At 47.0% G+C, this 13329-nt stretch overlaps 1 protein-coding gene across 2 annotated transcripts in view; it reads left to right on the forward strand.

Annotated features, from left to right (window-relative positions):
* FAF2 (Fas associated factor family member 2) overlaps positions 1–6992 on the forward strand; it is a 66087-nt gene extending 59095 nt beyond the window's left edge. For both annotated transcript variants that reach the window (XM_075541994.1, XM_075541995.1), the window contains exon 11: positions 3943–6992. In XM_075541994.1, coding sequence (XP_075398109.1) covers positions 3943–4125 — 183 coding nt within the window. In that variant the 3' untranslated portion in view covers positions 4126–6992. The remainder of the gene's footprint in view (positions 1–3942) is intronic.
* The last annotated feature ends 6337 nt before the right edge of the window (positions 6993–13329 follow it).

Here is a 13329-nt window from a genome sequence, read left to right on the forward strand (position 1 = left end):
AAACTATATTGATATAAGCAAAAGAATAACTGGAAAGTTTGAGAAACAAAATATTTCCAGAGTTCAAAGTACTTTCCCATAAAACATTAATTATAGAGTACATAAAAAATAGTGCAAAAGCCTGGCAGATAATCAAAGTAAACCGTCATGGGCAATGAGAAATACTGAGGTTGTGCTCCATCTGAATGGGTGTGGCGGGCAGGTAAAAGCATCATTTCTTAGCTACTCCTGCCAAAGATGCTTGAGCTGAGTCTACAAGCTGAGGGGCATTCTGCTAAATAGAAGTGGCAAGTCTCAAGGTCATGGAAGTTGAGGAAAGCTGAGGGTTCGTTCCAGACTAAAGAGGTGACCAAAGAGACATGGCAAGCAAATGCAACGTGATTCAAATGTGGAGTCTTGTGCTCTGGAAGGCAGCTGGGGAGACTTGAATAGGGTCGTCTTACATGACGTAGTAATAAAAGCTGTTGTGAATTTCCTGGTTTGAGGGTTGTATTTTGATTATTGGATCTCTGGTGGCATAGTGGTTACTCATTAGGCTGGGATCCATAAGGTGGGCAGTTTGAAACCACCCACCTTTCAGTCTTGGAAACTCCCAGTAGCAGTTCTGCTCTGTCTTGTAGAGGTACGACAAATCAGCATCCATCAGTGGCAGTCAGTTCAGTTTTGGTTTACTTTGATTATTAAGAGTCCTGGTTGCACACTGGATTAACATTGGGCCACTTAACACAGGGTAAGGCGTTAAAGTCCACTAAACTGCTCAGGGGGAGAAAGCTGAGCTGTCTGTTCATCGATTTATTGGGAACCCTCTGGAGCAGTTCTCTGTTCAGTCGGGCTCTGTAAGCTGGAATTGGTTCGACGGCAGTGGGTAATTTTGGGAATTGTCCTTGTTTATAAGAAATACAAGGAGGCTTCATGTTTGTGGGAAAATAGAATTGAAAGTTAATGGGAAAATGGATTGATTCAGATGTAGTTACCGTATATACTCGAATATAAGCCGACTCGAGTATAAGCCGAGGTACCTAATTATTACCTGGGAAACCAAAAAAAACACTGATTGACTCGAGTATAAGCCTAGGGTGGAAAATGCAGAAGCTATTGGTGAGTTTCAATAATCAAAACAAATGAAAATAAAATTACTAAAAATTGAGACATCAGTGGGGTGATGTACTTAAATATTTATTTTAAATAAAAAACATAAATAAAAGGACAGGTCACTTAACATTAGTAAGCCAGCACAGTAAGTGGAAAATAGGTTCAATAAAAACAATACAGTATCAACAATAACACCTTAAGAGTACTATTCCCTGAGCTCAATCAGCAACCAAGCTAAAATGTAGAGTTAAAATCCTTGAAAACTGGATTCTTCATCATCATCCGTATCCCAATGCAGAGCTTCAGCTGGTGTGAGGTCATCATAGACGCTGTCCTCACGGAGATCGCCGTCATCACCATCACTGCTGTCATTTTCATACAAAGTGCAGTCTTCACTGCCATCCATAGCATTACTAATACTACATTTCTGGAAGGCACGTTGCACCATGTCTTCTGGAATGTCTTCCCATGCATCTCGAACCCACTTTGCTATTGACTCTATGTCAGGCTTCATGAGATTTCCTCCTTTTGTTAGTCGGGCTTGACCAGATGACATCCATTCATGCCACATCCTTCGTACACGGTCTTTAAAAGGCTTATTCAAAGATACATCCAAAGGCTGTACTAGATTTTACCAATTTTTTTTTATGTCATCCGATAGGTGGGCTCTGAACATATCCCAACTAAGTAACGATGGCTTTTTCTTTAAGGCTGCTCCTGGTCGTCGGTTCCAAATTTCTTCCAGCCATTTTTTTGTTCTGTCTTCATCCATCCAGCCTTTAACATGTGCACGCACAGTAATTCTAGGTGGGAAATTGATCTTTTTAGGCAAGGTCTTTCTTTTACAAATTATGACAGGACACAGCTTAGTTCCATTAGCCAAACATGATAGAACAACTGTAAAGTGGTTTTTTTTCATTTCCTGTGGTTTTGAGAAAAATGGTTTTTAATTCTAAACTTGCCACAGTTCTGTTGCTTGGAAGATCAAAAGTCATGGCCGTTTCATCCATATTCCCAATATCTGCCAGGTCATAATTATAAATCCTTCTTTGTTTTATAATGAATGACTGGAATGACTTAATTTTTTCTTTAAGGTCTTGTGGAAATTTCTGGGAAATCTTTGTTCTTTGTCTCAAAAACATCAGTAGGCCAAACCTATTCATGAAGTGGGGGGGGGGGGGTCACCATCCTGCTGACACAGCCCATTTGTGGAGCACATATGCAGATTCCCATGCATGTTACACAATAACCATTTTGATGACACGCCATAACCCATTTAATGCAGTTCACTCTCTAGAGCCCCATAAAAAGATGTTAAACCATGACGAGCTTTTTTAGCTTTTGGAATCTGTTCCAAGTCAGCCTTCATTTTCTGCCACCCCCTCACTTGCTTTTCGTCAACACAGAATTCCCTACTTGCAATACTGTTATTGCTCTCTTATGCTCTTGACACAATCATCATTTTGAAACCAGCCTCTCATGACTGGCGTTTTTGTTTTGGTTCAAGAGTATCCATTTCTTTTTTTCCCCCCCAAATTAATTCTCCCCTCCTCAAGAGTATCCATTTCTAATAGGATAAAAAAAACCAAGACTTTGAAAAAGAACTTTCATGGTAATGCGACCCTCCCCCACCCCCCACCCCCCACCAACACACAAGTTAGCCAGGAGGAGTTAGTCCATGCGGGGTGTAGTCCATACGGGTGGGAAATGCAGGATGTGAATTAATACAGAGACCAGAGGGGAGAGATGGAGCGTAGCCACAGACACATCCTTACCAGTTCAGCTGCCAGCCTAAGTGAATCAATACGGGTGCTTCTGCGAATTAGAGTCGTCCACGTCATAGGACAGCTCTGATTGGTTAGATGTGAGTAAACAACCATTCAAAGCCCTGCAGTATCAGCAGGGCTTTGAATGAACAGCGGAGAAACAGCAACCACCCGTGAAATAACAGGCGCTGATCCCATTACCTGGGGGGGGGGGGGGTCGCAGCGAGATGTTACACTGTCCCTGTGTATAAGCCGAACCTGGTTTTCAGCACATTTTATTTTATACACGAGTATATACGATAGGTTGAATTTTAACACCTTGTTCACCGTTTCCACCTATTTTAAATTTTTTGTTCTTGTATAATTTTCTTCTTTCTTTGGAATGGGGTTTTTCTCTTTTATTTTGTTATTGTTGAGAGGGTTGTATGCTTTTCTTTGTACAACATTTAGGGTAGGTAAATCTGGAGAGATAGTAACTGAATTGCCATTACAGTTTCTTAGGCTATGACATGGTAGGCTGCAGGGAAGTGAGAAGCTAATAATCATGAGCACAGAGTGGAGAAATTCTAAAATTGTGATGATTACCCTTCTCCTTTTATTATATTTAAGCCATTGAATTATATGGTATTTGAATTATATGTGAATAAAATTGTTTTTAAAAAGAACGTTAATGGAATTTTCCCAGAAGCCTCCTTGTACATCCTAGGGTGGTACCAGATTGTCAGCTCATTTGCAGCTGATCTGAGGGAAAAGATTCCATGTTGTTTACTTCCAGCTGTCCTGTGACATTATTATTTCTAAATAAAAAATGTTTTAGCTTTATATTAAAAAAGTGATGAAGGGAGAGCTGACTCATTTGAGAGGTGAGCTAATGTTGGAGTTTGTTAGCAAATCCATTCTGAAAGGGTTGCCCCATGTCTACTGTAGGCAATGGGAAAACCCAGCAGTAGGAATCCAATGTAGTATCATTACTTAAGACCCCAGAGACATCGCTGGAAGATGGGAGTGGGCCACATTCTGACATTTTAGTCATGTGTTTGGTCTGTCTTTTTCACACTGCCCTTTTTCTGTATACCTTCTGCAGGTCATCCACGACTTCTTATTCTCTTTGAAGGAAAGCCCAGAGAAGTTTCAGATCGAAGCCAACTTCCCCCGGAGGGTGCTGCCCTGCCTCCCCTCCGAAGAGTGGCCCAACCCCCCCACGCTGCAGGAGGCCGGACTCAGCCACACAGAAGTCCTTTTTGTTCAGGACCTGACAGACGAATGACACTTTGTCTTCCTACCCCTTCCCACCCCAGCCCTGAAAAGAAATGGAAAAACAAAAAGAGAAATTCATATTATTATTATTATTATAATACAATATTTTTTTTAAAAGACTGCTGCATCCTAAGGAAGGATCAGAAACCATGCTGCCTGCAAGAGTCACAACCTATGTGTGTGCGAGAGAGGTTAGCACCCAACGGACCCGCCCAGCAGGCCCCCGTCCCTCCTGCCTCTGCACCACACACCCGTCACCAAAAGGAGACTCTTCACCTGCCACCACCCATTGTCAGGGGAGGGGGCGTTCCCACCAATTTGCATTCTTTCTTAGGTTTATGGAAAATAAAACTGAGAAATTTCCGCAAACCAGCTACTGCAGCATCTCCCGAGGACTGGGTTCTCCTGCCTCTGGAGAAGGAAGAAGAGAAAGGACCGAACAAGGGATTCCTGAACTTCCCACGGTTTAGAACTAACTTTTCATTTTTATCAGTTGCTTTATAATGACCAAAGGAATATGGCTGACACAGGTGGGGCTTTGTTTGTTTTTTCTTTACTCTATTTGATAGAGTCATAGCTCAAACCCACGAGGTCATGCCCTGGCTCCTTGGCCCCACAAGTGTAATAAAGGTGCCTGGGCTGGTGTGTGCTTATATCCGCCATTGTTCCTCTCAAATTCCCAGAGAGAACCTTTTTTTTTGGTCCAAATCTTGCTAGTCTTGCTTGCCACCTGTGGGCTTAGAGCCACACCTGTATGGATGCACTTCATGTTCACCCACCTTGACCTGCAGCTCTTCTGGGATCTGTGCGCGGTGTTTATTACGGGTGTGAGCTGGAGGATGGCCGCTCTCCATTCCGCTTCTGATGGGCTATCTGCTCCACCCCACCACCCAGCCCTCAGCTCTCCGGAATTGCCAAGCTGGCTGCCTCTCCAAAGGACCAGCAGGACCATGGGAGAGCGCCCTTCCCATGCGTGTGTGTGCGTGCGTGTGTGTGTGTGAGTGCGCGCGCGCCCTTTAAGGATGGAAAGACCCAGGGATCTTGAAGGGAGCCACAGCAGGACTCTCAGCCGCTATGAACTGCTGGAAGGCACGTTTTCGTTTCTGAACAGCCCCCGCCCCCATTACTGTGTTGAAGTAATAGAGTTTTTTAGCCTCTGTTGTCTCATCTGTGGTTGAGTTTGTGGTAATGGGTACATGGGTCAGGCCATGTATCGACAGGTGCCAGTATGAACTGACAAGTATTCCAAAGTGTTCTCTAACTAGACTGGTGCAGACCTGCGTGTCACTGCAGCCTGCTGAAGTTACTGTCGTCTTAGCTCGCCATGAGGCCAGGTGTCAGGTAGAGGGAGAGCATAAATGGTTAGATTGGCAGCCCCCAAAGGCTCTTTGTGTCAGTGGAGTTCAAGAACAGCTCTTGGAAGCAGATGTTCTGTGCAGCCTTGACTGGGAAAGTACCATGGGCCGGGATGGAGGATGTCAGGGGTTTACCAGGCGAGCTGGAGGATTCCCCAGTGAGCCTGCAAGTGTCTGGTGCTCCATCTCTAGGGAAATTGAAGCTGCTCTTGGCTGCCCGTTCTTCCCCTTGCTCCTTGCTATCCTTAGGCCAGATGAGTAGAAAGTTGCTCACCGGCTGTTGTCCAAAGCGTTTGTGGAGTGACTTAGTAGGATATAAACCCTTCTCCACTTAACCCTCTGTGAAGTCTGCTTCCGGCTGACAACCACCGAAACAGGGATTTTCCCACTCACCTCAGAGTGTGCCCCCCCCCCCAAGGAATTCCCAGTTGTCTCCCTGGAAGTGCTCAGGAGGGGAATAAGGATCCCTGTTCTCTTGAAAGGCAGTGTTCTCCATCAGCTTCCTGCCCACACCTCTTTGGGGAAGTCAGCATAGCTTTTGTCCCCTCCTTAAACAGAGCTGCATCTTATTGTACAATGTGCACTTTATGCCTCTTGCCTTTTTTGATAGCAGCTGTTGTTCAGTAAAGGAGGTCAGGGGTCAGAATCTTAAGAGAAGTCTCTGCTGATGTCGGTGCGGCTGGAGGCTCGCTCCGCTTACTTTAGGTCGCCAGAGGCTTCACTTGGAGCGAGCATGTGCCCCCAGCCCCGTTTGAAACACTCCTACCTGGCCGTGGACCCTAGTGCTGCTGTGGAGAATCCGTCTTCTCACTCCGAGGGGGCAGGGAAGGAAGGTGCTATCCTGGAATGCCAGTACCACCTGTGTGCGCCCAGGAACCTGGAGGGGGCAAACTCAGAGGAGCTGGTGGTCTCGGGGGGGGGGGGGGGACGGTGGCCCTTGGTCCTGGATCATCTTGGGCACATTCAGCTGCTGGTCTCTTGCTACACACACACACCCAAGGCTGACGTCACTGCCCAGCTGTGGAAAAGGACCAAGTCAAGACACCTTGTTGGAGTTGGTTGAATTTCTCTGCAGCTTCTGTGGAGCCCTTCTGGTCTTTGTACCAAATTTCCTTGAGCAATTTTTTCTTTTTCCTTGCTTGCTTCTACTATGCTACTTGGATACACAGTCCTAAAAAGCTAAAAAAGAACCTGGGGTCTTCAACTGAGCAGTCATATACAATTGCTAATGGTGCCAAGGCCAAGGCACGTGTTTCAGGAAAGGGATTTTGGGCAGGAGCGATGACCTGCCCCACCTTCCGGAGTGTCAAGTTGGGAAAAGTATCTGGTGCTTGAATAGGAGGGCGCTTGAGGACCACAGCAAGGGGAAGTCCATCCACGACGGATGCAGTGACCCAACTCGAACTGCACCTGAATAGTTCTGTGATCATTTATGGAAGAAATCTAGTGTACTTTAAATTTTTTTCATAAAAGTTTACATTGTATTGTAGGTTAACATTAAATGTTTTATAACAAACAAAAACTGACAAGCTGTGGGTCTTTTCTGTCTAGGATAGATGTTGGTATTTTGCTTTGTATGAAAGAAAAGCGGAAAGCTGTGTGGGAGAGCACAAGGTATTACATAGCCGAGAAGCAAGGGGGAACTAGGAGACTACGTTACCAGTTGCCTGAGGCCAACTCCAGGCAGCTCCTCATGACCAGGGCTCCATAAAGCGTTGCCGTGGCTGAGGTTCTGGAAGCAGGCCAGGCCTTCCAGCACACCTTTGGGTATTTGAACCTACAACCTTTGAGTTAGTTGAGTGCCCTTCAGCATGTGCACCACCCAGGGATTTAGCCTCAAGAGAAGTAACCGCGCTAACGTGCGTGCGTGTGGGAAACGACCACAGTGTGGTAGTGTGGTGTCAGAGTTGACGGGTGGGGGGTTCAGGCTTGGACTTTAGTTATTTGTCAGTTTTGTGACCGCAGACAAGTTAGCCCCTAGAGGTGAGTTTCCTCCACTGTAAATGAAGGTCATGCCCTTCTGCCCCCAATGTAGGATTCTGGACTGAAATGTGCATGAAGCTCCCGAAACCAAAGTGTTTGCTGCCCCTCGTGGGAATGGGTGTTTTCTGGCAATGACTCCTCAGTGGCTTAAGGTCAGATCTCTGCCTTTGTTAAGGAGTCAATTAGGAGCCAACAGATGTAAACTACTGAAATTCCTCTCCTGACGTCGTTGCTAATGTTTTCATTTCCGAAAGAGCATTTAAGCTCTGCTCTCACCCTGCCTTTCTCCATCCCTCTGTCTGGCCGCGTTCATCGAGCTCATCAGTCTGTCACCTTCAGTTACCTGTTGCTTATCCAGAGATGCCAGGCCTTCCTGGGTGCACATGTGAAACAGGGGAGAGCCACAGTTCCTGGGCCTGCCCAATCCCCAGTCCAGCACGTTTTTCACCTTTAATGGAGCAGTCTTAGAAATGTTCTCGCTCTGTTAGTGGAAGATATGTCGGGTTTTCCTTCTCTGACAGGTTTCCGCTTTGCACAGGTGCCAGCCTTTACAGCTTATACTGTAAGCTAACCCCAGGTGGGGTTAAGCACTTGGCTGCCAACCAAATGCTTGGTGTTTCAAACCCACCCATCGCAATGAGCGCATCCCAAAAATCTGCTTCCAGGCAGGTGACAGCCTAGAAAACTTGAGGGGCCTCTCACTGTAGGTTGGCATCAACTCAACTGTACCTAACGACCCATCCAGTGTGTCCGCAAGATGAGTGTTCCCTTTTGGCCAGAATTCACTTAAGACAAACCTTTCATGATTGACTGTGAAGCTAACACACCACTCCTGCCATCAATCCGAGGGCTCGGGAGGATTCAGACACCAGTCACTTGATTTGCGCTGGGCATTGTCCTCTCCACGAGGGCTGCGGTTGCATGGTGCCTTGGCACCGTGGTGGTCGGTACTAGTTGGTTCTGTTAATGGATGTCTAAAAATGGTTTCTAATCGCTTCTCGGCCTTTTGGCTAAGATCAAGTGTAAAAATGGTTTGTAGTATACCGAGTAGCTTCAGGTGTACCCTAGTGTGGATAAGGGGAGGCAGTAAAAGGGTACAGATAGGTTTGGGCAGTGCGTCTTGGCAGATAGAGCCTGGGATGGATTTTCCTTGACTAACTGGCAGTGCAGTGGGAACTCCCATCTGAACCTGAGGAACCGGAAGTCCCTCACAGGAGAGCTCACCTGCCGCCCTCACCCTAAGCCTCTCCCACTTCCCACAGCCCTGCCCCTCCCCTCTTGCTAACTGTAGAGGTGGGAATAACTCCTTTAAACTGCATCTTCCCCAAAGATTGCTCCCTCCCATTGAAACCCATTTCCCTTTCAACTCACCACTTCAAAAACCCCGGAGCGGAGGCTGTTCTTTCCTCCTGAAGTACTGGCACCAGGAAGCAGGAGCTCTTCTGCCCCCTTCACACTATGTGCTCTGGAAGCCCACACCCGCTGCTTGGCAAAGCTTTCCCTCCCGCAGAACCCCTCCCCAGACCCTGGCAAAGGAGGGCAGGCACCCTAACTCTGTCTGCAGAGGTGGAGCCCCAGAAGTGATGGTCTCTGGGTGGGGCAGGACCACTAACAAATGGTGGCTGGAATTCACTTAGAAGTGCCTCGGGAGAAATCCCTGGCAGTCTCTCCAAATGGTCACAAACTGCAAAACCCTGTGGAGCACGGTCCACTGCAGAAATCCCGCCGCTTCAGCAGTACAGCAGTGGGTTGGAAGGCCTTACTTTACTCGCACGAGCCCAGGTGGGGTGCATGTGCTGCACCCAGTCGGTAGTTTGAAGTCCCCGGGGACTCCCGTCTGCTCCAGTAGACACTGGAGTCTCAGAAATGCTAAGGCACAGTTCTGCTGTGTCCTACATGGTTGCTAGGAGTCACGATTGACTCGGGGACAGGAAGCTTGGCGTTCATTTGTGTGACGCATGAGGGTTGGGGGTAGGCTTGGAATTTTCAAGTGCACTACTGGCTGCCTGTTGAAAGACCCGTTCCTCACCTCTGAGGCTGCTTCCTCGTCGCTGCAGTGCCACACTTTGACCTTGGCTATCGCTTGGAACTGCTGCTCTTGTTTAAAAGTGCTCAGGTAACACCACCCCTCTCCAATTCCCACTGCTCCTGCTCTGTCTGTAGCGCCCCACTGCCCTCGGGTCCCTACAGAACCCGCCGGGCTTCATTCCCTTCAGGAAAAGCCGGTACCAGCTGCCACCAGTCCCCAACTGGATTCTCTTGTTCCGGAACCTGCAGAAACAGGAGCCCCGGGTGTGGGGACCCACTCCTTTCATCCTGAGTTAGGAAACCCCCCTTTCTCACATCCCAGCCCACCCCCATCTGCCTCACTTTAACCTCATTAGGACAGCAACCTACTTCCTAAGGAACTTGAGGTCTTGTCACACAACGTTGTCATTGTCCGTTTTCACCTTGTAATTGCTCCGTGAATCACCTTTCCCTTGCCCTGGCTTATTTTCCTGCTTTAAGATCAAACTTCGAGTAGAATGCCATGTTTATTTTCCTGGTTTATGATAAAACATTATGCATTTTACATACAGCGCTTGATTTGGTTGTTCCCTGTGGTGGCACTGTGGATTATTTGTCAGGCTGCAGACCACAAGATCGGCAGTTCAAACTCACCCCCCTCTCAGTAGGAGAAAGGTGAGGCTCCCTACTCCCGTGAAGGTTGGCAGTCTTGCAAACCCCGCATAGGCTCTCTGAGTAGAAATAGAGTCAGTGGCAATGGGTTAGTGGTGCGTTGTTGAAGCACTTGGCTGCTAACTGAAAGGTCGGTGATTTTGTAAGAATGCATAGCTTTGGAAATAGATAGGGGCAGTTCTGCGCTGCCTCACAGGGTTGATGTGAATCAGAGTGGCTCATGGGCCGGGGGTACGTGCCATGTCACCACCATCAACATCCCTTATCCCTTGTTCAGTCAGTGTCCCCTCTGGTAATTGCCATCCTGACTCATCACAGAAGTAGAAGTCATTCTCGCTGCGCTTAAACTTCTTATGGATAGATTGTATGTGTGTGTCTGTGTCTGTCTGTGAGCATATACATTTTCTTCGTTAGAATGTAATTCTTACCCAGGGTAAGAAGATTTAGGAAGTGCAGAAAAATCATAATATGGCGCTACCCAGAGATGTTTATTGTGAGTGTTGTGTATTTTGTTGGACCTATCCTTCTATACAGAAGTTGTTTGACAGAAATGGGATAAGATTGGGAGCCTCATGTTTCTCCTACTGAGAGGGTGGTGAATTCGAACCGCTGACCTGTGATCTGCAACCCAACGCCTAATCCACTGCAGCCCTAGGGCTCCTTTCTGTGGTATATCCACAGGCCAAAATTAAATCCGAGGGACTCCAATCATGTTTTTTTGGACATGTAATCAGTTTCACACCTTCTTCTCCATCTTCCTAATGGTTACCTGGCTGCCCAACACGTCACTGAATAGGATATACCATATACTGATCAAACTCTTCTTGTGATACTTAATTTTAAAAAACAAATTGATTGATAAAGATCCCTGTAGCTAAATGTGTACAGTGCACATACATGGCTACTTTCTCAGGAAAAAGAAATCCCACACATGAAAATTGAGTCAAAAATGGAATCTGTGTGTATGATTTGTTGAAAAATAGAATTATTTCCACAAACTTTTTTTGAAGCACTTTCTCACTCACACACATGGATACAAGTAAAAAAGTAATTGCTATAAAATTTTAGAAGCTATTAAAATTTTTGCAACGTGAAACTGTTCTTGCTAGCCCTATCTTCTCGCCCGCTTTGTACTTTGTTGAAGATGAAGTTTCTGTCTCTTTAACCCAAAGTAGTTTGTCCTTCAGTCAGGAAGTAACCATTTTGGTATCCTGAAGGGCCTCTGATCATGTTCCTTTGAAATGTTCCATAAGCTTTGGGAGCAAAAAGTCTGCAGGGGTGGGTTCAGGGCTGCAGCATGGCTCAGGGGAGGTTTCCCACGGAAATACTACCAGGACAGGCTTTGCTGCGCGTGAAGAATGGGCTCGTGTGTTGTCAGGGTGGGAAAAGATACCTCCACGCAGCTCTCCTGCCCTTTGCTCACCAATGCCGTTTTCAGTGTTATTCAAATGTCCTTAGAAGGCCCCATGACTGCTCTGTGTCCTTCAAGAAAATCTCATGATTCCCCCTCGGGAACAGTAATAAAAATAACGTCACCATTACATGAGCTGTTCTCTCCACCTTGAATCTAACGGTTCCAAGTTACCCTGAGAAGCCATGGTTTCCATCGGACCTCTCGGTTTTTATAAGGCACCCTAACGAGTCTAAGACAAATGTCTGAGAGTGTCTTCAGCCACCCACTGATCACAGAGGCGTGTTTAAACACATCTTGTTGGGAATTCACACACATACAAACGAGCCCTCGCAGCAAGACTTTTTGACTTGGCTTCATCTCCAACATATAAATATGTGTGTTATCTCCAAATTACAGCGCGGAGAAAGCTGTCTGTCCCGACTAGCAGCGTCTTGCCACTCTCCCCAAAACCCTTACCATCTCTCCCCTTTGGAATCTCCTGAATCTCTCTCCCATCTGAACCTGCCCGGCAGCACCTCCCTTACAAACCCTTAGCCTTGCTTTACCACAGATCGCCACCTTGTCATCTTGCCATCACGACTGCACTGTCTGCCAAGCGAGTTTGCACAAACAGCCTCTACTTCCTGTTACAGAACTTTGCATCTCCACTGACCACCTCTTACCCTCACCTGGGACCTCCCGATGACCGTGTTCATTGACCTCTTACCAGACATTCTGACGGTCACAGTTCCCAGCTGATGCCTGACAGGAAATAGATGCTCCATAGGCTGGCTCCAGAAGCGAGAGCTGCTGGCGCCTCGGCCCCAGGGAGCGCCCTGGCTTGTGCCCGTGCCAGCTTGTTGGTTCTGGCTCACAGCAAGTCTGCACAGCAATAGCGCGCGCTGCCCTGCGCCGGCCTCAGAGGCGCTGATGTGGAGCCCGCTGTGGCAGCCACGGGCCTGTCCCTTTTATGCTTATTTTTTTAAAATTATTTTGGGAGGGCTTACAGCTCTTACAACAATACATATACCTATTGTATCGAACACGTTTGTACATTTGTTGCCATCCTTTTTCAAAACATTTTTATACATGAGCCCTTGGTGTCAGCGCCTCCCCCCTCCCTCCATGAACCCCTGATAAATCCCTTTCACGTCTTATACTGCTGTCTCCCTTCACCCGGGTTGCTGTTGTTCGTCAGCCTCGGGGGGTAGGGGGAGGTTATACGGCAACATTGCGATCAGTTCCCCATTTCTCCCTTGTGGCATTGCTATACCTATTACTGTTCCTGTGGGGTTTGTTGATCTGTCCTGGATTCCATGGGCTGAGAGCGCCGGTGTGGCCAGCCTTCCTCTTTCCTTAGGCCCCTCTTCCGAGCATGAAGTCTTTCTCCCAGGACGACTGGTCTTCCCTGATAACATGTCCAAAGTATGTGAGACGAAGTCTCCCGAGCATCCTTGTTTCTAAGGAGCATTCTGGCTGACCTTGTTCCAAGACAAGAATTGTTTGGTCTTTTGGCAGTCCCCTCTTGTCCATATTCTCATGAGCGCCACACTCAGACGCATCTATTCTCCGTCGCTCTTATTTACTGTACAAGTTTCCCACGCAGATAAGCTACTGAAATGACTATGACTTTGGAGAGGTACTCCCTAGTCTTCAAAGCAACAGACTTGCTTTTCAATACTCTAAAGAGGTCGTGTACAGCAGATTTACCTAGAGCAGTGCATCCTTTGATCTCTGGACTGCTGCTTCCATAAGCATTTGATTGTGGATCCAAGCTAGACAAGATCCTTGACCATTTCAAACT

The sequence above is a fragment of the Tenrec ecaudatus genome, chromosome 2 (genome assembly GCF_050624435.1).
Source record: "Tenrec ecaudatus isolate mTenEca1 chromosome 2, mTenEca1.hap1, whole genome shotgun sequence".
Classification (NCBI taxonomy): Eukaryota; Metazoa; Chordata; class Mammalia; order Afrosoricida; family Tenrecidae; genus Tenrec; species Tenrec ecaudatus.